Consider the following 27,622-nt stretch of genomic DNA (forward strand, 5'->3'; position numbering starts at 1 on the left):
TCTAAGGAAGATCTATTACTCAATACTTCCGCAGGTATCATTTAGCATCTCTGCTGATAGCGGGATCGGGCCAAGGGATTCAATTCCATCATATAAAATGTTGTGCCTACTTCGTAAAAATGTAGATCTTAATAGATATCTGCAATACATTTATACGTAAACCTTATTAGGAATAATTATTGCATAAAGGATTTACATGGATGAATGTCGTATTTATTTATCTTATGCAGGAAACGAAGAAATCCCACCAACATTTAATGATTGTATTGAACAAAGTTCAAATTATTAAACTGGTGCTACATTTTGGTTTACTATTTTTTAAAATAAATTGTACATAAATTGAAATTAATAAAAACACATAATTAAACGTACATAATTCGAAACTAGTTATTCGACTCCACAAGCTTTGAATGAAGATTGCGATTCATTAGAGTGGGTAGAATGTGATGTTTCCTTTGGTCACACGCTATTCTATTCAACATAACAACAGAAAAGATAACTACTTAAAAAATAGATTTTAATTATAGAGACGTAACATACAGATTTTGCGTAAATTTAGTTGTTTTCTTAAACGTCTAAGTACGTATATATAATTCAAGATCCCTAACTATGCAATAACATTGCTGTAAAAGTTTCAGTCTCTGTAAGAAAAAGGCATTATTTGTTTTCATTTTTCGGCAGTCCACCTAATCTAAGAGAAGTATGCCCGTCTACCACTCTTCTGTCATTGCCAAATGAAATAAATACGTATATACGTGTCTCCTTTCAGAGCCAAACCGACGCAGTTAAAATCATGCTGTAATTAGCGATGGTATCGATAAATTCACCTATCATGCAGAGTTAGCCAGTGCGTAACTTACGTACAAATTTAGCCTATACGGGGCGTCTTTTCGTTCGCAACGCACCGTTCGCGTTTCAGAAAATGGCGCGCGACGTAGATACTATTCAATCGGAGAATAGCGCATAACTCTCTTTCGCCCTTTCCTATGTTATTATAGCTCGTGAGCCGATCATCTGGACTTGCATTTTTTCAGCCAGTTGGAGCGGTCATTGCCAACAACATGCGCAATTGTGAACTGCTGATTTGTGTAATTCTACATTTAGCGGCCACTATTAACAGATCGCAAACTATTACCATTATCGGCAGTGAACAAAGTAGTTCTAAATGGCCGATTCAGTGATATAGCATTGAAAGGATACGGGATTAATTTTCCGAGATTCGGTGACAGACAAAACGGACACATCAACAGAAGCAACGCCCTAACCGCATAGTATAAACTGAAGAGTTTTTTTTTTGTGTAAGTCTCGCACAAAGTAGTAAGATGACGAATGAATACAAGCTGTGCATTGCGGTTGCGTATGTTAGTTAGCTTTTCTTTTTTTATTATTTAAACATCGCATGTTATCACTTACGCCTTGATCGTGACTAGGCAGATATACGCTCTTTAAAGAAATTTGGGTTTAATCATTGTTACATAGTGTCGCATATTTATGTGAAGTTGTTTGCGATTTGCTAGTTGTCAGTCTCAACCTCTTACCAATTGTAACAAGAGTAAAACAGGCAGAGAAGAGCTTTCGAACTCTCATCGCTAGGAGCCTTTAATCATATATTAGGGAAGCTTAGCCTTATTGCCGTTTTGTTATCCTGTTAATAATTTTCCTTGATATACAATGTAAACGCATTATTAGCATAGTATTAAATTCGGTTTTAATTGGTGCTAACGTAATGAGACGAAAAATTTAGGCATACGTCTGAAAGCACAGCTTCCATAATTTGTATTACGACAACATTTTGAAAGATGCGTACGTAATTAGTTCGTCGCTATTGTCGAAAAAAAAAAAAAACTAAAAAACTGTGTTAATAAACGATCTAGTCGAAAAAACACTAGCATTATTAATAATCTAATCATAAAAAATATGTTATTATCAAACCCTTTTCTCCATTAGAAGATTCGTTTCTAGGCCAATCAAGCGCCTAGTATATTTTTAGAATTGGTGTTTCCTGTTACTTATATTATCGTTCAAACTCATTTTAAAATTAAACATAATGTTGCAAGTTTGCGCACTTTCGTGTACTCTTCAATTCCCATATATAGCTGCAATCTTTAGTAGCACCAGCATAAGGTTTACCTCACATAAGGAGTATAAGCACTTCTTTTATGATCTTTTGGACTGTTTTTAAACATTTTTTTAGAACTGCATATAGTCTATCTCTCGTGTACAGTGAAAAAAAATATCATTTGAATAATAAAGCTTTAAAAAGTAACGTAATTTTGTTTTTGTTAGAAAAATCAGTGATTTCGTCACCGGACATTTGAAACAACCATTTCGTACTCTTTCAGGATGGGAAAAACAGCGATTTTGATCATCAGCATGTTCGTATGGAGCTGGGCAAATCTTTTTGCCCTTTTCCAGTTCGGTGTTGCAGTTCTGATCAATTTTCGACATCTACTTCCTGATGATCTTTTTCAAGCGGGCTGGCTACCGGCACTAACTGAGGCTGACATATCGGATCCTGAGTGGCTTTCTGTGAAGTTCCTAGCGAATTTCTACTTGCCGGCAATTGTCGTGCAAAATTTGATTCTCCGCTGTACTCCAAATACGCTACACGTTCAATTGCGATGCCTTATAGCTCTAACGTTCCTGGGCACCACCTTTGGACCGGTTTGTACCTACCTGCTGCTGGGCCTCTTCGGACTGACCTACGCTGCAAGTAAACTGCGCAGGAAATACGCTATCTACATAGTCAACCTATTTATCGTCTATCTGGTCATTTACAAGAGGGAGCTGTTAGATAATCTTGTTACGCCAACTGCGGAAAACGAAAGCATTGATCTCATGTTTGACATCGCCGCGTCGTGGGCATGTCTTCGAGCAATATCTCTTGGTCTAGCGCTTATTGATGGCGATGTGGACGTCATTTATGCATTTTGTTACTATATGTACCTTCCATCATTGTGTGCCGGACCGTTGATAAACTGCAAAAGCTTCACACAGCAACTGGACAGATCACGTTTACCCTCTCGAGTAACGGCCATTAAGCAAGCCATGTCTTCGGCACTGAAATTAGCTATATGGGTTCTATTTATCGAATTGGTGGATCACACGTTGTTTGTCTCTGCGATGGTTACCGCTTACAGCAATGTCAGATTCCATTTGACGACGCTCGAGTATTTTGGCTTATGTGTGGCCATGATGGCTCGATTCTACGTGAAATACCTAGTAATATATGGTGTCGGAGAGGCAGCGGCCCGCCTCGAAGGCATATGGCTGCCAGAACGGCCTCGTTGCACTCTTCGAGTGACATCGGGTTCTCACCTGTGGCGCACTTTTGATCGGGGTCTGTACCTATGGTTTGTTGAGTATATTTACGTCCCATTGGGTGGTCAGATCTATGCTTCAGCCGCCTGTTTTTTCTTTGCATGTTTTTGGCACTCGTTTTCATCGTCGATTCAAGTCTGGGCTACGGTCAACTGTGCAATCGTTGTGACTGAACGGTCGCTGTCGAAATCACTTTCGCCGACTGTTTGGGCCTTTTCCCAAATACCTTTGCACTGGCTGGCAGTCGGGAGTAATATGTTCTATCTTGGTGATCTCGATGTGGGGAACGATTTTTTCCATTATCTATCAAGTTCAGCGTTGGTGATAGCAGTCGCATGTGTGATATCACTGTGCGCGTGCGTTGTTGGAAACCATTTTGAAAAGGAGGACAACGCGTTGTTCAACACGAAGAAAAGTACAGTTATTTACAATAAGAGGAATACGTTCTAATATGTACAAACATACTTTCTCGAATAAGTTGGGGACTATACGCTATACGACTTGTATTCTAATCCTAATAGCTGTGAGTAACTAATTGTAAACGGTAATTTAGAAATAGTAACAAATGCTGTTATACATACTGTATATTTTTTTTCTGTGCCAAATGAAAGGCGTAAAAAAGGCAGCACATCTTTGAAGCACTTCTATATACCTGTATTTTCTATACGTATGGGTGAATATACCTAATTTGTAGATAGTCATGTAAATATACGAGAAGCATGCGCGTAGAAAGCACCAAGTTTTCAACAGCATTGTTCTTTTTTTAAGAAATGCGATTGAACCTGTACAATTGTAGCTGAAATACTCGAAGAATGACTCCAATCACTCAACCGTTAGGTGTTTCTATAAACCTCGCAGGATACATGTTAGCAGAAGCCGCTACATATCTGCAGATCTGTCACAGGTCTCTCAATAAAATAGGTTGTTGTATTATCAAAATGCACATTGTTGTCACTGGAATGAGACATCATTAAGAGAACGTAAGATTTCTCTGGTGTATCGTTTCTGGCCTTCTTAACCGTATTTAGTGACAACAGTTTAATTTGTCCGAGTAACTTAGTTCGGACCAAGCATCATAGTTCATCATGCTGATAATCTTATGTATTATGTGGCTTCTGGGTTCATGGAAATATTAGGCAAATACGCTGGAAATGACATCAAGCAAGTCTAGCTTGTTAATTTACGGTAGCAAATTCGTACCTGGCGCTGACTTCCTGACCTGGCAGAAAATTCTACCACCGCTCATATGTATTACCTGTGTAGAGTGTATCACTATTTTTAACCAATAAAGCAACACGTCTTGTTCACAGGGGTCTCATCCCTTATCACTCGATATTTGCCTTTTTAGCTTTCTAACATCGAAAGTATAATTACAGAAAACATTCAGTGAGCACAAGCCTGATATGTGCCCAGCACGTACGCACTTATCTTACTGTTTGGATATATTACAATTATAAATCTCATTTGTTTGATTCATTTGAGTACTTTCAGCACAGATACTTGGACGGTAAACGGTGCAAAGGTATCTATATTACGACCCTAAAAGTCAACGGCTGCGTGACTGATTTTTCAGATTCCATATAAGCATTTCCCATATCGTACAACTACATAAATATTCTTAATCCTCCTTTTTCATGTGGACTATTTTCATTGATTTGCGCCGTCTTGCTTACCCTATGTTTCGCACTTATTCCTATCACTTCAGCTGTACACTTCGAAAACATTTCTACATCATCATCATCATATATGCAGATAGGCAGCAACATCGAGTTGGCCAATGGTGGACAGAGTTCCGTTTAGGACACGGCATGCTACACTTTTTATCGAGTGTTTATTCATTTTTCTAATAGCGTTTTTTTATTGCATTATGTAATAACGTAACAACAAAAACAACAGGCCTATTTAATATAAAATTATAATAATAATATAAACAAAAACTATTATACTCCATTACTATAACTTAAATAGCTCCTTGACCTTCTCTGCTATAACCTCGGCAATGGCTAGACTCGAGGTGGCCGCTGGTGACGGAGCATTTCGTACATGAAGTGCTCGCCCGCTAAAATCACCTTTGCCAGTGTCGAAAACGAAGTCATCTACGAAGTTCCCATCCAGGTCGAGTGCCTGTGCCCTGACTCCTGCCGGACCTCGTTCGATGTCTGACATCTGGAGTTTAGGCACATATTTGCGGAGCTCCTCAACCTGTGCCGATAGAATGAATCCCTTGTAAAGCTCCTGGACGCCAGCCATAAAGTATTTAGCCACCATCTTCTGGAGCCCAGGATAGCTGAGGGATTCGACTAGTTCGACAATGTTGATATCCGTACACTTGTAGCCCTCCCGGGCAAAGGCAAGTACAGCATTCGGTCCAATTATCGCACGGCCATCTATCCGAGGGGTGAAGTGTACGCCGAGGAATGGCAAGCTCGGATCAGGAACGGGATAGATATTTGTGGATATTAAATCGCTGGAAGTTTCCTTCAAGATGAGGTATTCGCCACGGAACGGGACTACTTTCGGTAGGGATGAGCCACCTGTCATCTCCGCTAACTTGTCTGAGTAGAGACCGCCGCACGAAATCAGACGCTTACAATGGACCTAACACACAAGCAAAACAACAACAAATATTTTTAACCAAAAGTGTTTAACAAGTTTATTTATGTACGATATTCTCGTAGGGTGATTCATGACAATACACTGCAGCAACAAAAATGTGCAATGATGACAAGAAAGCTTTTTGGAAGACAAAATACTCTAACACTGATCATGCATTAAAACAAAGAGATTATTAGGAAAGTGTATATATATATATATATATATATATATATATATATATATATATATATATAATAAAGATTTGTCATCACAGCGGTTTGAACTGCTGGAGCTCGCCAAAAGAATATTCTACGAATAAAAACATAGATAGCAACAAATTTACATCTGTACCTCCTCATAAGTGCCGCTCTTCACAACCAAATCGTTATTGGCGTTTCCGCTGCTCCGAACAGCGACTACCCTAAAACCATAGTGCATATGGCCTCCTAAAGAAGTGAAGTCCCTGGCGTAGCTTTTTGTTACTTCCCGGAAGCTAACGATTCCTGTATGCGGACTCCAGATTGCCTTGACGCCTCGTGCGTTAGGCTCGATTTCCTCAATACCTTTCGAGTCCACTATTTGAAGGTCCTTTACGCCGTTTTTTTCCCCTTCAGGTGCAATTGTATGTAAGCCGACAAAAAGATAAACACATATGCAAACGTTACAGATGGAGTGCGTCTACGTGTAAATTTCCATTGCGGGTTTCTTAATGAGATGCACTAAATAATTTAAACAACAAGAAAATTGGCATAAATCTATTAGGCATACATAAATAGCGTTTCCATACTATTCTTATTACATACTTTACCAATTTTAATCAAAACTGAGAAACATTAAAATTAACCAAAATGACGATTGTAAATGTGATTAAAAGCACAGCTGAAAATAGGGGCCCGGCCTTGGGCAAATCGAAAATTCTAGAATAATACTATACAGAAAAAGCTGTTTTTTGTGGTACTCCAATGTTACGCTATATTTTTAACGATATACACATTAGGCACTGGCATACGTTTTTTGTTCGCGTACATACAGATAGGGAACCAAGTTCGAAAGTAACATCACTCAATAAAAGCTATGTGTAATTATAGTGTATAATTCCGAAAAGTATATAGTCGCTCTCACTATGTAATACGCAAAGACAGCTTCGGATACAGCGCATCATTTAATGTCAATGGAGCTGACGCTTACACTCGTTTCGACAAATGCTATTCGTAAAAGGAAGTGGCTTCAAAAAACCACATATTAATCGAGTAACGAATAAAATAGGAAAGCATTATTTTCACTACAAAATTAGTGTATTAGTAGAATATTTTCACATTATCGCTCGTTTATACTGACTCAATATAACAGTAAAGATTACCTTTAGCCAAGAGATGCTCGAGTGTCTGTATCTGGTTAGAGGCAGTTGCTACAATGAGCTTGCCGCAAATTTTATGTGGAATTCCTTTTTTCTTGCAGTAATCTAACATCAGTCGGTGCCCGCGAACGCACAGCTGTGCCTTAAGCGAGCCTGGCATATAGTTCATGCCTGCATGAATTACGCCACTGTTGTTTCCGCTCTGGTGATCGGCTGGAAAATGAAATTGCGAGTAGGTACAGTAACGTCATAAAGAGCAACGAAGCTGCTAGATGAAACAATAGCAATCAATATATATAAGGAAAGCAGGTTTAGCTTGAGGCTTCATTAACTTTCATCACCTTCGTACAGGGAAAAGTATTGGATTAGCTCCACGTAGGATAATGTGGTTGATAACCGAAAGAACTGATTCTAGAAAATATATACAGATCTATTCAATTCTAGTAGCGATAACATATATTATTACATTTACGAGTTGTATCAGTAAAGGTTGAGTTCGAATTATGTGAAATTACTTCATATTGACTGGAAAACTGTTTTTCTCTATTACAGTAACTATACACTGCTAAATCATCCTAAAACCGCGTTTGTTGGATAATTAAATGGAACCAGATCTGAAACAACCAGGAAATAAAAACATAACATTTAAATAAACATCACGACAACATAATATCGCGATAACATAATTTCACATCCGATAAATATTGGTTGCTTGATTGATTTCTTCCTGTATAGGTAAATATTAAGTTAAATACTTTTGATAAAATATAGCTGTGAAAATTGTTAGATGTATATAATTTATTTTTAATACTCAGTACTGCTGAGCTTGCAGTTTTACCCTGTTGATCTACTTCAGCTGAGCTGCAGTTATTACTACCATGACCTTATTAGACGCACAAGTAGCCTTCTAATATACATAATACATTTTACTAGCAAATAAGCGCACCAGTTTGTTCCAATTAAAATTGTGCACTCACACATAAAATTAGGGGGAACGAGAGACTCACCAATGTCACATTCTTTTTCAAGAACACCAATTTCCAGCTTGGGGTGATTCAGCTTCAGCTGACGTGCTGTGGCCATGCCCACTATGCCCCCTCCGATAATAGCGACATCGTAACATTTTGCTTCGGTATCGATAGAAGCCACCCTACCCTTTCTTGGAATACCATCAGAGGTAATAACACCAGCTGAAGTGCTTGCTAATTTTCGTCCAAGAAGCCCAATCAAAGTTAAACGTTTTGAGCAAACAAAATGCTGTCCCGGCGAAGGCCGCAGTATTACCGATCGCGCAACACGCATTCTGAAATCATCACCTCAAAAAAAAACAAAAATACAACTCAGGAGGGCATTATTACTTGGTTGATGACTAACACAACCGAATTTTGTAGGAAGATCGCGCCCGTAAGGTAGCAACCGGTGTCGCTGAACACTGTCCAAATCGTCAACATTTGAAACCACTCAGTATATTCGCGCTTCTTAACTAATTATTGCTTAGTTGAAGTGCGACATGCCTCGACCTTCGGTCGAACATTAGCAGACTTTTTTACTGAAATGAAACTTGTTTTGCCTGAAGAAAACACTAGCGCGCAGTGTGCACAAGGCGGGCTCTGTGGAGACACTAACCTGTGAATGATTCAATGAAGGTTGTGACTAATCATTAGTGCTTGACCCGCTGCTCAAGAACAGGTTCATAAGCGAAGTCACCTCCCCTCTTTCGGTACCACTCGTCGAAACCTTTTCTAACTAGTCAGAGACAGTAGATAACACATCAACTAGTGCTTGTTCTAAATCTCCTGTGTTGTGTATGGAGGCAGACATCTTTGTTTGTTTCTTACAGGGTAGTTGCACGGGGTGGAGCGACTAACGAGCCGAATTGTCGTCAGTGAAGTGATCATTTTTGGGCAGATCTATTTATAGAATCGATCGTGTAATCAATTAATGTAGGCCACAATTCCAGATTAGGAAATGTTCTCCGTATAGCGTATCTTTTCCAATAGGATCGTTTTTGTTTACCAAGCTCGCGCCGCTTTATCCGCTAGCAAAGGCGGCAGTATTAGACGCACTCGTGTACTTATTTTGAATATGACGAATGGCGCGGAAAGGAGGCAAGCAGACGCAGCTGTTCGAATGGACTCAGTTAGAGTCTGTACAAACAGTAAGAGATTTCGATCGTCAATTGAAGCACAAGTGCACGTAGCTTGCCGGGTTTGCGCAGGAGGGAGCTAGCAGCCGTGCAGGTGGCGCCTGCGCGAGTGAGCGAATAATGAGGTCTGGGAAAAGAATCATCGCAGTTGTTGTCAACAGCGCAAACAGAACGGAGGAAAACGTTAGAGCTTGTTTGTTGGATATCCGTATATAAGTGTATGTCTGAAAGCACTGGTTTGTCCGATACGAGAGGCTTCGATAGCGCTTCGCTTCAGCAGATTTACTACTAGCTCTTCGGAAAACAACTTAAATTTTGAGGTGTAATGAGAGAAAATGCTGGCAAGAGCGAAGTCAGGGTGGCGAGGGCGAATGCGGCTGAGAACAGCTAGCAGCTAGGGTGAGCCGGCGGTCTAGCGACCGACGCACTACATGTTCATTACGGTACCTTCTCAGATCGCTTTTCTATGGGATCAAGAGATGGAGAAGGACAACTGCAGACCGCCACATCATTGAGAAAGAGTCGTTAGGGGAGAGGACCAGAGAACGCCGCGCATAGCAGCAGTAGCTGAGTTCGAGAGCGCTACTCATGTGCGACCGGTGCTTAGTCTAAACAGAGTAACTAACGGCGCGACACCCAGAGCACAACGCTCGGCAGCGAGTCTAACACCCTATAGAAAAAAACAAGAGCACGACGCCACCATGGTCTGAGAGTTTACAGTTTGTTCTTTGTTGCCTGAGGTTGGACGATTCAATCGCGAACGGATGAGAATGAAAAATACGATCCGTTTTATATAGTATTTGTTACAGAAAGAACTATTAGCAACTAGCAAAGAATAAAGAGAAATCAAAATACCCAGGATAAAGAAGAACAACTCGAACATCGATTTAATTTGAGGATATTTGTGATATTTGTAAAGGTATAGATACTGTCGTATTGAAGAACGTACGCGTCAAATAGAAAACAAGTATTTGTAGCAGACAATTTCTGAAGAGGGGCGGTGACGAGAACCGTTAGCTTACACGAAGTCCATCTATCCTATGTGCTACAATGGTTCTCATATAAAAAGGAGATAGAACTGTGTATGCGCGTGTGTTGTGTGTTTTTAAATGTCGCTCGTGCAAAGGAAAAGTGAGACTAAAAGGAACGCTGAACGAGTTCGAGAAGCAAAGTTTGCCAGAAAATTACACGGCTGGCAGCTAAATATAACGAGAGCGTTATGGAATCAGAGTTGAAGTGTCCGGTATGCAAGCACCTGTTCGTTAACCCCGTTATTTTACCGTGCTTTCATTCGGTCTGCCTCAAATGCGCTGTCCAACTACAACAGCCAATTAGTGGAACACAAGAGGATGACTTTGATCAGTTATCACTCGTATCGGAAACCGATTCCGGGGTTGTGTGTAGCCCCCTGCCATCCGGCAACTCACTTGCGATCACCTGTCCAGGTTGCCACAAAAGTTGTCTCTTCGACGAGAACGGAGCCGGTAACCTGTGTAAGAATCGTGCGCTTGCCAATATTATTGACCGTTATGCCGAATCACGGAAGTTGTATATTGAGTGCCAAATGTGTGAGCCGGGCAATGAGCCCACCGGGGGCAGTGCGCAGGCGTCGTGGTTTTGCGAACAGTGCGAAGTGTTCTATTGCGATGCGTGCCTAGGCGCGTTTCATCCCCAACGCGGACCGCTGACCACACATCAGCTCATCACAGCTATACAAGGCCGTTCGCAACAACGAGCAAAATTTAAAATTTTGGCTGCGAAGGAGATGAACTGTTTAGAGCATGAAGATAACCCATTTAGTATGTTTTGTCTAATGTGTAAGATCCCGCTGTGCGTGATGTGCTTACATGATGGGCGGCATACAACACATGATGTACAGGCTCTTGGCCAAATGTGTCGCCTCCAGAAGGTAAAAGTTACACACCCATATTTAATGTTTGAACTTTGTAGTGTACAAATATTGTATTTGGGAAGATCTTGGTCGTTCGACATCGAAATAGTTTACATTTGTAACTTGGGTTACTGAAAAATAGTAGATTTAAAATATCTGTTGTATAATAGAAAATTTTTGTTATAGCAAAATTTCAAAGGTAATATAACAATTTCGTTAGTTTCTTTTTTGATCGTATCAACCATCTATCATTTTTTAGACTTCGAAAAACCTGGTTCCGCAGATCTTCCAAACTCAATGCAACCCTTAGAGCGAACGAAATCGGTTGCTTTTATGAGTCTGGGCTGTCCTGCTGAAAATGTCTGAGCGGAAGGTAAAATACTGTAGTGCAAATATCGTCGTTTTTACAAGTCGAAATTTTATAATGTATATAACAGAGTATAATGTTGATTTAGGATCGCAAAGCAGGACCAGCAAGCTTTTTCTCGCGTTCCACATTTGGATACAATGCCACACTACCGTTAAGAAAAATCTAGACGCCCACTAGCATCGCACGCGCTGATACGATATACCACCAAATGTAAACTGTACGTGTGAAGATTGTGTTGCATGAATAAGTGTCTTCAACTTATGTTGTATGAAGTACTTTGTGTAAGTCACGTTGTGGAAGAAGCTATTAGATTATGACTATTAGGGAATAGCTGGTCGCTATTCGACGTTACCCCTATTATGAATATAATTAGCCTTTTTCCTCATATAGATGGAATAAAATGTGGAGCAGGACAAAGCTTGCGGGTGACGCTGTAACCGAGCTGCCCTAATATCGTAATCGTACGGCCGTTACCGCAAATTTAATATCGTATGGACTCACCAATGTAACAATGGGGTAGATATGCGTTTTAAGCTGCTTTTGAATGTGCTCTAGTTAAATTGAAATTCTAATAAATGTACATGGAAAGGTTAAAGTGGATGATAATGTGGAGCTGAGAAAAATCCTTAAGCTTTGGTAATATCCTAGAAACAAAACCAAGATGGCAACCGAGGCGTTTATTTAGTTTATTTTCAACATATATAACTGTATATGAATAAAAAGAAATAAAAACTTTAAGCCTTGCTGACTTTCCGAGAATAGATCAATATCTCAACCAGGACATACAAGATCACCATGAAATAACGACGATGATTCTTTAATTATTAATTTACTGTGTTCAATTACCTAGATAGAAAGATGTCCTGGTAGCGTTATAAGAACAAAATCAATAAATCAGCCGATTCTATTAGTTGCAACTTTTATTAGAGGTCGGCCAAAGGCCACTCGATTTTCGTACGTTTCTTATAGGTCGGCCAGAAACAGACTGAAAGTCAACATATCACGAGCGAAACAAATCTAATGCTGAATGAATCTCTCGGCGAACAGATTAGAACGGGCCGATGAATAACGTGAAAGGAGATATCGAATTAAGTAAGATAAAGTACTTGCAACAACATAACTGTCGGTTTATCTTATAGCTTACGTTAAGCTGGATGTAATATCAAATTATTTAATTAGTTAAATTAACAACAAAACAGGCGCGAGTCCATCTAGCGATTTTCTATTTTAAAATCCGACACTATGGCTAAGCAAGCGCAGGGTCAATTGAGCAGGTACCCACTTGTCGAACAAACATTCCTAAATGCAGAAGCGATGATTTGTTTAGTAATTAGATAGGGCCCTCAGCTGGTACACTGAACCGTTACAATTTTCGTGTTTCCGTCCTAGACTTAATAACGGTCCCTATTGATAGCGTCTCCTACAAATTCTGTACCAATATGCTCAATGTTTACGCGTCCGTTGATAATGCTGGCGATGCTACTTGCAGTCTCAACTACGTACAACTTATACACCAGTAAAGTAACCTTGACTGCCTTGTTTGAAGGCGTAAGCTGCTGTGTCGGATGATTCTGCCACGACTTATGCGTTTGATGGAGAGGCAATCCCTACGACTGAGATATATTGTATCCTGGATGCTCTCGTCAGTCCGAATTTCGACTTTGCCAACCAGCCTAATCAACTTAGTCCAGTTGGTTAATCCGGTTGGTATATTTTCGGTGCCGTATGCTTAATAAGGGTTCGGAATTTCATGTGAAACTCATGAATGTTGCGCTTGAACTTCCGCAAGGTAGCACTTCATGATTCCTTTCTTTCACGTGCTTTTAATAGCGTTTTGGAGCATCTATGAGGCGCGCCTCAAAAGGATGCTATCCAGTTCGCAACACAGCTCACGTAGCTAATTCAGCTTATATTCACCTCATTGCCTACCCCTTAATGCCTATAAGAGGCATTTCGAAATTATCAGTTATGAATATATTTGGTAACAGAGCTCACAATTTCGAATTACAGTAGTGCGTGTCCAGGCGCTTGAGGTGACGCGTCTGGAAAAGAAGAATTTCTTCCGTCGGTGTACTCTTCGCTAGCTACAATTGCCGAAACTAAATCGTCATATAAAGAAGCATTTGTATATAATGTACTGACTAACTGGCGATTCGGGTTTGATTATTGCCTAAACCAGCCGCGGCTATGGTCCCAAATACCCATTCCTTTGCAATCACTTTGAACTTACCGTTTAGACAGCCGAGCAATACTACAATACTATAGTAATATTAGGACAGATGCCTTTCATGCTTCAGACGAATCTTGATGCCTTTAGCTGAAACCATCTTACAACTCATATTGTTCCTCATTTATAACAGCCTATCTTTGAATGCAAAAATTTTGTTTTCGTTTCGTTTTTTGAAAATCGAAACGCGCTTTGGTTAAGTTAGCATTCATGCACTAACTCAGTGCTCAATTTTATGATAAACTAGCACGCCGCCGCATGGGGCGGGTCTGATCGATCTGTTTTCTTGCCAGAGTTTTGCATCCGAAGATAACTAGACTAACCGCAGCATGATCTGCAGGATACATATATCCTCACCGTAGCATCTGTTGCTTCGCTATAGCAAAAGCGATCCCTTAACACGCTATAGCAGCAGGCATACTCCTCTAGCGGTGCTCTGCTACTCCTGCGTTCTTCCCACTCGCGGCGATTCAAGATCGAATGGCACATCGTGACATGCAGGCATGCAAACGGTCGGACAGATAGACTTTCATAGTGATGTTGATGTTGTCCGTCCGTACATGAGATGTTGCGGCCTAGTGCTTACAGCCAGTTTCGCCCTTTGGTATGATGAAACACGGGGTCTTCGTAGGCAGCACTGGGAACGCAAGTGATGCCGTTAGTCCAGCTCCATTCGTTCGATAGTAGAATTGGCATAGTCTGGAACGTTGATTCGAACGAGCAGAGACGAATTTACATGTAACGATCAGCTATTGCTAGTGGAGCTTATTGGGAAGATGGATAACGAACTTTTATTGTGGTACGTGGCAAATATTTTTATTTCAAAACACCTCAACATCAAAGTTGTCCGAATGAACGTTGGCTCATTCGCAGCGACATTCGGTGGCCTTTCGAACTTTTATGATAATCGATTGTAGTTTATGCCTATTTCACATAGGTTAAATTCAATCAAAAGGATAGGCTTATTTATGTTTGGTTCTTTTTACGTATTCGTTTGAATGCATGATATGAAGAATAAAGTATGAAGTGACACGGCCCTATAGATGGCGCAAAAAAAATGCGTAATACGTATGGAAGCTATACTCTAAAAATCCACCAATGCACTCTTCGTAAACCACAGATTATCACTAAACACAGGAGTAGCACCTTGTGACAAATAAGCAGTGTTAGTTGTTGAATATTCAAAAAACTGATTATTGTCTCAGTGGTAGTTAACTTTTTAGCTTATTAAGGTAGGAAGAAGCTATCTTTTATGGCTGCCCTCGCTTTGATTAAACTGTTAGGCCGGCTGCTTAGCGCCAGTTAACTAGAGATCGTGCGCAGGACATCGAGCCAGAACTTAGCCGTCTGCTGTGTAAGGGTCTGTTTATTAACTCTGCTGTCGTGCTGTGCTACATTAGCCACTCCGTTAAACAAGTGGAGACGACGACTCTGATCAGGTGCTTAGTTTATTCAAAATCTACGTCGGTATCGTCAGCAATTCTCTGTCAATCGACAAATCGTTTACGACTACCTGTCCAGCTTGCCATGAAGATAATTTGTTTAACGAGGGTGGACCAATGATACTTTTTAGACGTTTTCGTTCAGATCCTTTGATGTAATGGAGCCATATAATGTAGCAATGGCGATTTTATTCCATGAAATTTGCAATTGGCAAATGTTGGCCGGGTTATATTCTATATTAAAATGGAATCCGTGCCTCTGTGCACTGTTTTTTAGGTCAATTAGTATGTATGTTAATTAGGGAAATCGCTACGGTAAAACGGAGCTCCTTAATATTGTCCCATGTGCAGCTATGCATAGACGTTGTCTGAACTCCTCGTAACGTTTACGACTGTGTTTTCTGCCAATAGGTGCAAAATGCCTGTTTCGTCATCATCTACCCTTCGTGAGTTACTGGCAGTCCATTATAGAGGACCTGTTATATCTACAAGTAAACATGAGTGATGTCAACTAACTCTACAAGATCATTAAATCATCAGTATTTTTTGCGCGTGCCGCAAACGTGCTTTCAGAAAAGTGTTGTTCGATACCAGCTGATTTTCTTCACTCTAAGTACAATTGTTTGCTATCATCGTTTCGGCCAGGCGAAGTCGCGGCCCGGCTGCTTGAAAAATAAAACCAGTATCAAATCACATCTACATTCATGCAGGAATAAATAACATTTACTCGTTTAAATGCCTATCACGTCTGAACGTCTTGGGTGGTAACTGTAGGTTACAGTACACGGAAGCACATGGATAAGGGGGGTGCGTGAGTGTACGCAGAACTTTTTCGTCTTGCCTTGTTGTCCCCCCCCCCCCCCCGGCGTTGAGGTCGGCATTCAGCAACTCATAGGAATGGCTGGAATATATTAGAATATATACATAGTTAATGTTCGTATTGAATATGTTACGGAATAAGACAAGCGTCATTGGTTGACTACGATTGAATATTTAAATTCAGAATTGTTTTCTATGGTGCATAATACATTGCATGACCATATGAATGTACAGATGTGCATGTAAACGTCACGGTAAAATAATATGATGATATTAAATGTTGCTCGCGTATTTGTTCATCGTTTATCGGATCAGTTCATCAGTCAAACCAGCTATAGGGTACGTAAAAAAGGCTGCCCCGATGATTATCCGAAGAATGTATTAAAGGTATTGTTTAGGTAGTGTCCTAAGAATAATACCTAGAATGGGGGAGCCTTACTTTTCAATTATTTAGTTCCTGTTGATCCTCTTTTCGCGTTGTTTACAATTGAAATCTTGTCACATTGCCAACTAATCGGTGCCGAGGGTAAGATACGTTTTGATTTCTGTATCGACACAGGCGAACACATGCTTAGTATTGGCAGTGTAATGCAAAATATAATCATGTTAGTATTTTTTTTACCGTTCTATCGCCGAGGAATCGTTAGTCCGTTGCATGCGACACTACCTTTTGCACGCCCTGAACCGTGTTACCAGGTGGAGGTCGATAATATGGACGCAATGGCTAGACCTTAGTGGTCAGTTGAGAGAAAGCCCTATACTTCAGGCAAACTGGGCACTAACTGCTTAGCCACACGCGACATTCGTTTAAATTTGTTCTGTGTAGTTCCATGTCTGCTACCGGATTAAGTGACGTCATTACCGAATTCCCAGCCCCTACTCTTTTGTCCACTTCGTAGCCTTCATGAGGCCAGCACATCATTCAGATGGCTGTTATCTTTTGCCTGTACCTGATTATGACGCCGGCAGCGTGTTTAGTAGTCGTGCTTATAAGAAAAGAATGGCTACTGCTATCATAGAACAGCGGCTAATTTCGTCTTTCTAATGATTTCATGTCTGCCCCTACGCAAAGCCTCATGTCAAGCCTGTATCACGACACCGTTCCGTATACACAACTTGCATAGAAGTTTGAAGCTACTTCGAATGAACAGCGGTCCTTCTCATACTGTCAATACTATCCAATATTAAAGGTAAATAGTATTCGCATATTGGACGAATGAAAATTTCTTACACAAATGATTGTGGCCATTGGAATTTTTTAGTCTATTTCCTTTCAATCCCTTCCCCGTACAGCTCAAAGTTAACAATTTGCATCGCAGCCTTTGGCTGATTGAACGCTTACATATGGTGGTTCGGGACCGAATCAGTCGATTTGCTCTTAAACGACCCCCAATGTGATTCATCTCAACCCAAAACGACTCCACCGAGAGCCTCCTTCCCTGGCCTTCGCTAGTTCGGCCTGTTCTGCTTGCTAATTGAATTGCTAAGAGAACAGGTTAATTCTAATCCGTGCACTAGCTCGGGTAGATTGTTTTGAAAGGAGTAGGCTTTACCCTAATACTTCCATCTTTTTAGAGCTGACTGATGTTGCCTCGTTAGCTTGTTTGCTAACAGACCAGTAGATACACCACAAACGGACACGGCGATGCTGTTGGGAGGGAAACGCGAATGGCACGGGGCTGACGCGAACGATAGAGTCAAAATCGAATAATCTCGGAGTTCGCGCGTGCACCGCGCGTAGCAGCGTACCTGCTGTCGCTTTCAATGCCGTTACTATTGCCGCCGCTGTTTCCCACTTCTCCTAGTGATACTCGTCGTTGTCATCATCATTGTCGTCCAGTTAGCCGGCGGGCAAACGGGCGGAGCCATTGTGGCGAGAGAGTGTAACGCTTGCGCGGACCAGTTGAGTTGTCGGCGAAGATGGCTGCTTGTGAAGAGCAAAAATGATTAGCTAACTTTCTGCTGCTAGAGTGACCATAGCACTCCGTCTTCCAACGTGGCAAATGAACCGGATAGAAAGAACGAGATATACTCGATTGTGAAGAAATAGAAACAAACGTAGGAAACGGTTCGACTGGTTCTTGCTTGACCACCGTGAGAGATCTCCGCTTGAGATACGCTATCGGATATTACGCCGGGTTAAGAATACTTAAGCAGTGGAAATATTGCTAGCTATACGATATCTACAAGCATGTGTGTTTATAAGTCTGTATACACGCCTGAGCGTTTGTTTTGACGTGAGAACGAAGGTTCATTGCGGGCATTCGTATGCTGGCCATGACCGCGGAGACTAGGAAGCGACATTTATGAAATGAATATTAGGAGTAGTTGGCTAAGATTAGAGGCAGGAACGCTTGAGAGTAGCGAAAGAATCGTGTAGTCAAAGCGGCAACATCCGTAGCTAGCAGTTTGGCAGCAGTATTTAAGAAATGGTGTTACTAGTAGTAGAATACTACTGATGGCCGAACAATTATTGCTACCTGACATGGGATTGCCTACATTCTAATTGTTTAAACGTGCCACATTGAGCAAGTTTTATCGATAGGGCGCACCGATATACCTCAACGTAATCACTTTGGTATTTGATCTTCTACTGTTTCCAAAATGGCCGCGGATCTCTATAGAAGCCTGATTTGCTTCATAACATATTACAGAATAGGATATAATAGACTTAAATTAATTCGTATGATACAGCCATCCACACGCTCTGTAGACTACTGCATATGTCGAGGTTATTTTTCGAAGAACGCTTATGTTTTGAACGTGTACATCACAGAAACAAATTAGGGCCCTGTTTTTTTCTCAGCCTAAAATGACTCAGTGTTATCATGTCATTACCATTATTCACTAGTCTTATGTGATATGTGATCATATGTTGAAATCTTGTTGTATCGGCTTCTTCATTCCACTGGCGACATTTGTGCTTAGCCTCAATGCAATACCCGGCAGTCGGCATCATTTGTACCCCCTCGAAGCAGCTTGTGTTATCAGTAAAATGTGATGGGTTACCAGTTACCAAAGAATTGTCGTCGGGGAAACTGACTTCAATCAAGTGCCTCTGTGCCTCTTCTATGAATAAATAGGTTCAAAGTGCACAAAAAACTCGATGACGTAGACCACCCAGCAGTATTCATTGGGCTCAAGGATTTAGTCAAAAGGTAACAACAGAGTGACTAGGAAAGGGGATAGGTATCTGTACGGGGGAGAGGGGGGAGGGTCAAACTTAAGAGTGATCGTACAATAGCAGCCATTTGAGAAAAATAAAAGTAAGTCAAGTAAAATTTACCAAATCACTGCTGCTGCTCAAATCAGATATGTGACGTTACACAACAGGTCAGATAATTCTGTGTAAGCTCAGAAAGCGAATATTTCAACCGACGTAAATTCTGAAACAATTGAATGTAAGGTCTACTAAGCGTCGATTGTTTTCCTTCTCGTTTGCTTTTGCTCAAGTTTCGATCGAAATATTACCTGCTATCCTATTTTCGAACGAATTCAAATATCTTCAGACTTCAACCTCACATTTGCCTAACCCCTGTCTTTGTTAATGACGTGATTATTTTTGCCACAAATCTGTCTAGATGTGCTATAGACCGCACGAGAGCGCCAACAAGATCAGCCATTGCAGAAAATGGCGGATGTGTAGGCGATGAAAGCAGTTCATCAGTCGGATGTCGCCATCGGCGAATGACAGGGATCCGTGCCAGCCTCGTCGAACCGCGTGTACCGACCTCTCCAGCATGCACATATGGAAACGTAAATTTTCTGATGACACGGACCAACACACAATATGAAATGAGCGATCCCTGGTTGATTACGACAAAAGGAGATTGTGTCAAATCGGGTTAAGTTTACCGAATCTTTCCCTGTTGCTCTAAAGGCACCAAGATGGGGATGCTACATAGCATGTAGCTTTATATTAATTAAATTTCCTATCCACTAAGATGGTGGAGAGAAAAGGGGCCTGCCGTATAGAGTGCTAGTGTATAGAGTTTATTAGGCTCGATGCAGAAGCTGTAAGAGAAAGGTGTGCTGATGCAATGGGGATGTTGTTCGCGAAGCTTCCCACGTGAGTTTTGATTCGACCATCTGACAATCAGAGAGCTAGAGAATTGTTCGCGGTTCGCGTTGCCGAAATCTGCTCCTGCTGCCTGATGTTCATCATCTTGATTGCTCCGCCATTTTTCGATTTGCTGCGAATCAGGGAAAGCGAAGCGCCGCCATGTCACATCTGCCGTTCCAGTCCCATGCTAATGAAAGCGAAGCTAGATTATAGTATTGTCTCTTGTAACAATAATAATAATAGTAGTAAAATATCAAATCGAATAATAATATTTTTGTTCAGCGGAGCGGCTAACGAGAAGATCAGTCTCTGTATGTCATTTGGATTGGAATAGGGCAAATCGGAGACTGTCTAGATACTGGGCGTATGCTAAGCGATGCCGACAACACTTTTTATGTATGATATATGGGTATGTAAATTACGTGGGTACTACGGAGGTAAGAGACAAAGGTAAAAGATTATGATAGTTAGTATCATGATGCGAGCAGTAAGAGCGACCATTCTTGAACATCATGGCAATGGAGTGTCCTTCGGCGCGGTATGTCATTCATGCCACTTCTTTTTCTTTTGAGTCAAGCTTGTCACAGTGGCGTCGGAATGAAAGTGTGCCACAGTTAAATCACGAGTTGTTAGTCAGCGGACAGTCAGTGTCAGGCACGTCTCTTAGCAAGCCTCGCTCACCATGTGGTCTGTCAACCGTCTGTTTTGCCTTCGTAAACGGTGCACTTGGTTTTAGCAAGTCCCAGCGCTCCGCTGGCCCAACACGGCCCCAGAGTCCCGATCGGTCGCGAGAGTATTCTCATCTTCTTTTTAGCTTTCGTTCACCTCTTCTGTCAGCCTAACATCGAGTTGTTACTGGACGATGGACGGCGAGCGAGTGTCACTCTATATTTATTCAGCTTTGTGCGTTTGACGTCCCCGACACAGAGAACACCGACGAACGACTGTATCGTTTTATCGTCATCGCTTGCTAGTCTCCACGGTTTTTCCTCCACCCCCTTCTCTTCAACCGACAAACCCTACACGCCTCCCTTCCAACCTTTACTGGATATGTGGCCGGTGTACTGGGACCCTTGCTGCGCTGTCCTTCTTTGGACTGTTGAGCGCTCCGTGGTTCGGGCGACAATTGAGAAAGTACCCCAGCACTGCCCTTCGCTTGAAGGCAGAATTGGCAAGGGGTAGAGGGGTTTTGGCTGCAGGACGCACGTCAGGACGTTGCCAGACCTCCCACAGACTTAAGAATGGACAGCGGAAACCGACAGCGAAATGGCAGTGCACGGTGTGTATCTGGGGGGAAAGGGAGGCAGGCCGGCGGCTGGAAATCGTGGGCTGGTCGTGCGGAGCCAGGGTAAATATTAAATATGGCCACGAATAATCATCCATCCCATGGGACAGGCTGGGGGACCACGGTATGACTGTTCCGCAAGTTCCACGGACGTCAGCTTAGTAGGGTCTAGATTCAAGCGAGTTGGTAAACTGGGCTTCCTGCAGTGCCTCCAATTCCACCTCTTCCTCCATTTCAGTGCCCCTGAAACACTGGGGCCTGGCTCCGTACTCTGTTAGGGGCAAGTAAGAGAACGATGACTTCAGGATCTCCAACTCAGGCCTCACACTGCTGCTCTCAGTACTTTCTTTCTTTCTAATTAACGATTTGCACTACTGTCACGTCGGCTTTTATTCCCAGTCGAAGCCGGCTGTGGCGACGGCGACAGCGGCGGCGGCAGTAAGAGTAACGTCGGTGCTGTTGCAGCTGAGAATAGACAGAAAGGGGAGGAGTATCAGGGGCAAAACTAAGCGACACTGAACGACTGCAAGCTAAAGATAAAAAAAAAAATACGTCACTCGTGCGGCCTGTGGGGAAAATGAGTTTGTGTGTAGACATTTGGATGCAGATATGAGCGTGTGCCTACGTACACTTTGCACGATGTGCGGCACAAATCCGTAGATGACTTATACGAACGAGGCAGAGGGCTTGTTTCGCTTTTCACCACCGCCGTTCTGACAGACAGACAGACAGACAGACAGACAGGGTGACTCGCTTTGAAATTCTGCATATCGCAACGCGTAAATCGCTGCTGCTGATTGTGCTTCTTCTGACATAGTTACCGTGCTCTGAATCGGGGCTTTTCATAGCCGCAGAAAATGACAGTATGTATCCGAGTAGAATGAATATGGAGCGTTATAGAGTAGTGAGCTGAAAGTGATGGCGTTTTTGCAGTTCTTCGTCCTGAATGTTTCTCTCTTCACTTCACTTTCGTACGTTCCAAGGACAATGCGGAGGACCTAAGGCTTCTGGCTCCACCGGGGTGCCAGCGTTTCCCGCGCAACTGACCTGCGTTGTCGTTAACCTAGCTGGCCAACCCAGATGCCATGTTCCCATAACGCCTAGATATTGTTGTTGGCCCCAAACGAAAAAACCGTTACCGCCTGTGCTTACCAAGATGGAAAGAAACGAAGCAACCCTGGGCGAACAAACGAACGAACACATGATGAAGGTTGTCTGTTACAATGCGGAGCCAAACGGAGGCTGAATAGCCCGGAACCGGAAAGCACAAGGAAAAAAATTCGATTTACGCATTAGTGTGACTGTGTGTTTGTCTGTATATGTTTGCAAGTAACCTAAGAACGATGCATGCAGCAAAATGATGCGGGTGGCAGCAGCAACGTTGTAGGTTTAGGCAGGTAGGTTGTATAGGGGTGATGTGAAAGTGATATGGAATACATACGTAGCGGTAGTTAGAAAATTCTGCTTGGCCTGCGCAGTTTGCGAACCTGCATAGTGGATACGGTAGCTTCACATCTAGGAGGACAACGAGTCGCTGTTTTGTAAAGAATAAAAATACCCGCTTTGCCTTCGCACAGTACCATCCTTAGACGTAGGATTCAGCGAATGAACAACCGATACTGTGATGACTTTCACGGACAAAAAATGTATGTGTTATAGACGTAAATACGTGAAACAACAGATGCGGATCTATACGCTACGATGTGAGCTGCCTAACTAGTCTCTTGCTCAGTACTCTCGCATATGGTTAAGGGTTGCGTATTAAATGTCCATTGTAAGTAAACAGCAGCAGTCTCGGTGTTTAGCCGAAACCAGTTAATAGCTATTAAATATAACCAGGTGCCATCTTGCGCACCCTTTTATAAGATACACAAGTTATCTCTACTTGAAGTCGCTGTTTAATAATTTTAGGTGCCCAGTTGAATCTTGCTTTTCGAAAATTAATTAGCATTCATTAGAGCATTCTGTCTACATTGCATTCTGGATACAATGCCAAACATACTCTGAATAACTTAAGGAGCCATATGTATTTTATGGCTCAAGCCAGCCAGTCTGTTTTCTATACCAGCTAGTTTTCGCCCTGTAATTGGAAAGTTTAAGCTTAACACATCTGTGGGTGAGCGATAAAGATTGAACGATCATGCTGCGGCCTCGTTGCCTACGCCTCGTAATTTGTCCATGTAGCTCAACCTGTAGGATAAATCGAGTGCGTACTGAAACTGCAATTAGACATCTCGAATAGTTTGTTTATTGGAGAAGAACGGCCAGTAAAACCTTTTCGTTTCTGAGTGTTGTGTTTATGAGACTTCTGCGGACCGGGACTAAAATGATACAGATTTGGGCGAGGCCTCGAGATGATACCAGTAAGATCTAGTACCTGTCTGTTTGCCACCATTAGTCTTATTCGTGCCGTACATCAGAGTAACATGTGCCATAGGCGACACAAGAAATAGTGCTGTGGATGGTTTGCCTGGCTAGTCTTCTTTTGCTGAGGCAGAAAAGCTTATATAGGTACATATAGATTTGAGTTTGAGCTCAATTGTGTTAGATTGCGTAGGCTTTCAAGTCAGCTCAACGAAGCTAACCTTCCTTCAAATAACACGAAGTCGCGCCGCATGCGCATTAACCACATCGTACAGTAACTTCCCTACCACAAACTTCCACGTTTCAGCTGAAGAATTTATCCTAACTGTTGTCCTATCTATTATTCTATCTCGGCACCCTTTCTGCTCAATTCACAATATACACAAGGGATAAAGTGGAGGCTTCGTATACCGGACGTGAAATTCCGAAAGGCGTGTATGATCAGACGGCGCTCAATGGGAACTCGGCAGGCGGGATTTTGGGAGTTACTGCATGAGGTGCGCATCTATGAGTTGAAACAGGTGGAAGACATCTGTTGCCGATGTATTAGGACATCGTTCATTCATCCCCGCGGAAGCTGAAATGCGTCGAAGCGTTGATATCTTTTTCGTCTTTTTCTCATATCTCAACAATACTTCGCGACCCTTTGCTCACTCGTGCTGCGAAACAACTTAGGTTCTCTAATGACATGATGCTGTGCCAAACATGTAGAGAGTACGCTTGACGTGGTCACGTCACATGACGTCGAAAAGGCGACGTCGATGCAGTCCTTTGACGTTTTATCGCACCAACTGAAGACCAGCAGTCGGTTCTATAGGCGCAAATTTTCCAGTAGCCGAAGAAGCCGTGAAGTGTTTCTGAGACGAAACCGTTGGCGGATGGAAGAGATGACCCGAAAACTGGGGCGGCGTTGACGTTGCAAACGTTATCAGGCTCCACTGACTTGGGAAAATGGTAGCAGTGGACGAACCATAGCGATAAAGCAGAAAATTATCCAACAGAAAACACTGAGATACTGTGAAGGGCTTGATCAGGCGGCTTGATAGCGGAAAGATGTGCGAATTAAGTTTGGAACGCGCTGAACAGGTTGGCAGCTTCCGACGGCTGGCGACGATTTAGGAAAATTGTACATCATGGGAGAAACCATGCTACTCGCACGGCTCGATTTTGAACCGCTAGTTTTCGCCTATCGCTCTTCAGCTACCGAACGAACAGCCGGTAACAACTGCGAAGCTAGAGCGAAGATACTTACTCTGATGGTACCGCTATCACGTATTGATAATTTTTTGATAGTTTCATTGGACGCAATTTTTACTGTTGCATTTAGATTTTGTGCAAGTTAAATTTACAAGAGCACTAATACAGGCATCTAGTAAGGCAAAATACAGCATTGGGCAAAATGTAATGATTATGAAAAATACGCGGATGCACTGGTTTTCTCCGTTGAGGATATGAAAATGGTAATACATTTGATGTATCCCACAGTAACTCAGATCGTTACATTCTCGTAGGTGAAAGCAGATTGACAGATTTAGAATTTCCAACACAGCTGGATAGCGGCATAAATATTACAAAATCCAACAGTTTCCTCTGAAATCACTCATAAGTTGTTGACTGAGTACTACCAGCCAAACGACTTATCCGTGTATTTCCTAGCCAAGTAACGAAACTCCGTCTATTGCGAAAAGTGACTCAACGATTGATAAGATAAGCGATAACCATAGCGTCGAGCACCATCACTCGCCAAGCCCTACCCACAATGACTGCAGAGAAAAGAAGTATCTCTCATGATGCAATGCGTATTCTTCAAATTGTTCAAAACCTCACCGTCGCCGTTCAGGCCTCGTTCAAGAAGCATCACGGCCATTCTATCCGCCCTGTGCCTTTTCTACTATAGCCTAACATATGCCGGAGCGAACTGACAGAAGAAGTTTCAGTTGAAAGGCTCGGGCAGACTTGAATCAAAGATAACTGACTTTTACTTTGATCTCTGTTGTCCATTCTTCATCTTATTGCTGTTTTTTTGTTAGCCGTCGCCCACCTAATGTACGGACACTGCTTCGGTGGCAAGATTTGAAAGGATGCTCCAATCGCACAGCCAAACCGCTATGGGTTCACACGCATGGCTGCTGGCAAACGCATGATCGGCTTATCCGCTGTTTAGCGGGCGGTAGCAACGGCGGCAAATTCCTTCTTGGATGAACCCAGTTTCGTCTGCGTGGCCAGTGTTCTTATTTAGAGCTGGTGTCTGGCGCAAAGATTTTTTTCTCATCCTGCTGCCAACGGTCCGCCCCGAAGAGAATGCTCGAGACGCGGTAAAGAGGTGCAGCCGTTGTTAGCTCCTTTTTGAGTATATCCTTCGCATCACCACTCGATTCCGAAAATCATCTAATGACAATGGACAAGGACCGTTCCATACGAAGCGGGATCTTTTTCGTTTTTTCGCATATTTCGCGCACGGACGGTGAGTATACGACATCACAGGCGATGATGGTGCTAATACCCTACCGACAGCAAAAACCGATGATGATGATGATAATGATAAACGGAATACGGCACGAAATCACGTCAGGTCACTGCAGAGGATGGTGGGGTGGTCAGGCGATGGACGAGGTACGTTGGTAGGATATCCAATTGGAATTATTATTGGTCGATCGTGGTGCTGCTGCTTCGTCAAGGGATGTTAGGGCGGTATTCGACTTTTGGCTATAGGTTGGACTAACAAAGCTACTAATCATACAACTGCTATTGGAAATTTACGAGAATAAAAACGAGATGTGAGAACGCGATAAGAACGAACAATGTTCAAGTTAGGGTCAATCATTAACCTTCCTATTATGGAAACATGTCCGGAAAGAACTGTATCGGTGCTTGTATTTGCTCACACTGTCACCAAAGATATTAGCCACATTTTGTCCCTTTGATATAGTTTCTAGTGGACCGATACGTCCATCAGCATGTAACTCTGCAAGGGATAGAAATCTAATGTTGCATCAAACATCAGTGATCGCTGCAGAAAGCGAGTAGACGTCTGCACTTAGGCAATAATCAACTTGAAGGAAAAAATCTGTCCTTTGCAATACATACGCGGCTAGTCTGATTTTGTGCAGTAAAATAAATTTTCCTGATTAGAACATTCACCTTTCTCATGCAATAGGAAACACGAGTTCGGATCAATGAAGTTAGTCCCACTCAAAAGAAACAATTTTTTTGGCGAAAATCCGCACATACACATTTAATACAGATCCTCATAACAATTTCTATTAATTAGTAATAAAATATAAGCCGTAATAGAACTCATTTGTTAGCTCTACTAAAATCTCTACGAGGTTCTAGTACCAGCTTTGAAATAAGTCTTCAGAGTTCGATACATATTGAGTGTCTTTTCTTTTCCGGATATTGACTTTTTAAGGATTTAAGTCGCCGTATCTGATGTCCCTCGTTTGAGTTTAGATAACAGAACTGAATTAGCCTAGAGCCGAGCTAAACCCAAAAGCGGTTACCACTCACTATTAGAAGCGTTGCTTTGATACATTGGAGCCTCTAGCAGACAATCAATCTGATATTAATAAGCGTAATCGTGAAGAAATGCCAAATGGGTGTCGATGTCGTTACGAGCTTTTTTATTTATCTGCAAAATGCTCAAGATGCTGGCAATCTTTATAATTGTTTTTATACTACATAGAACCATTATCGAATGCTCTTCTTATTTCAACCAATCATAAAACACTACAAACTCAAA

The 27,622-nt window shown here is 42.0% G+C and overlaps 3 protein-coding genes across 7 annotated transcripts in view; 2 read left to right on the forward strand and 1 right to left on the reverse strand.

The window, feature by feature from the left end:
• The first annotated feature begins 982 nt into the window (after positions 1-982).
• rasp (protein-cysteine N-palmitoyltransferase Rasp) lies at positions 983-4,654 on the forward strand. The gene is made up of 2 exons (XM_022801347.2): positions 983-1,298; positions 2,343-4,654. Exon 2 carries the CDS (start codon positions 2,344-2,346, stop codon positions 3,769-3,771), a length of 1,428 nt encoding a protein of 475 aa, XP_022657082.1. The 5' UTR covers positions 983-1,298; position 2,343; the 3' UTR covers positions 3,772-4,654.
• On the reverse strand, positions 2,343-9,056 carry L2HGDH (L-2-hydroxyglutarate dehydrogenase). 3 transcript variants are annotated; one of them, XM_022801348.2, is made up of 5 exons: positions 8,900-9,056; positions 8,281-8,589; positions 7,277-7,486; positions 6,268-6,524; positions 2,343-5,919 (listed from the first exon to the last, which is right to left on the reverse strand). In XM_022801348.2, exons 2-5 carry the CDS (start codon positions 8,573-8,575, stop codon positions 5,275-5,277), a joined length of 1,407 nt encoding a protein of 468 aa, XP_022657083.1. In that variant the 5' UTR covers positions 8,576-8,589; positions 8,900-9,056; the 3' UTR covers positions 2,343-5,274. The 3 variants fall into 3 exon arrangements, with proteins under 3 accessions (XP_022657083.1, XP_022657085.1, XP_022657084.1); XM_022801350.2 differs by having other exon boundaries at positions 8,281-8,576; positions 8,900-9,050; XM_022801349.2 differs by lacking the exon at positions 8,900-9,056 and having other exon boundaries at positions 8,281-8,827.
• Positions 9,057-9,850: 794 nt separating this feature from the next.
• Positions 9,851-27,622, forward strand: part of Trim9 (E3 ubiquitin-protein ligase Trim9) — a 58,423-nt gene continuing 40,651 nt past the window's right edge. For all 3 annotated transcript variants that reach the window (XM_022801342.2, XM_022801343.2, XM_022801344.2), the window contains exon 1: positions 9,851-11,328. In XM_022801342.2, the coding sequence (XP_022657077.1) occupies positions 10,639-11,328 (690 nt within the window). In that variant the 5' untranslated portion in view covers positions 9,851-10,638. The remainder of the gene's footprint in view (positions 11,329-27,622) is intronic.

Source organism: Varroa destructor, unplaced genomic scaffold (genome assembly GCF_002443255.2).
Source record: "Varroa destructor unplaced genomic scaffold, Vdes_3.0 BEIS01000004.1, whole genome shotgun sequence".
NCBI lineage: Eukaryota > Metazoa > Arthropoda > Arachnida > Mesostigmata > Varroidae > Varroa > Varroa destructor.

Bases quoted from the DNA above. Each gene is read 5' to 3' on its own strand.
- L2HGDH (XM_022801348.2), bottom strand. From the start codon at position 8,575: ATGCGTGTTGCGCGATCGGTAATACTGCGGCCTTCGCCGGGACAGCAT. The intron at 7,487-8,280 runs GTGAGTCTCTCG...TTCATTTTCCAG, and splicing joins TGAAAAAGAATGTGACATTG to CCGATCACCAGAGCGGAAAC. The intron at 5,920-6,267 runs GTACAGATGTAA...CTTGTGTGTTAG, and splicing joins AGAGCGGCACTTATGAGGAG to GTCCATTGTAAGCGTCTGAT.
- rasp (XM_022801347.2), top strand. From the start codon at position 2,344: ATGGGAAAAACAGCGATTTTGATCATCAGCATGTTCGTATGGAGCTGG.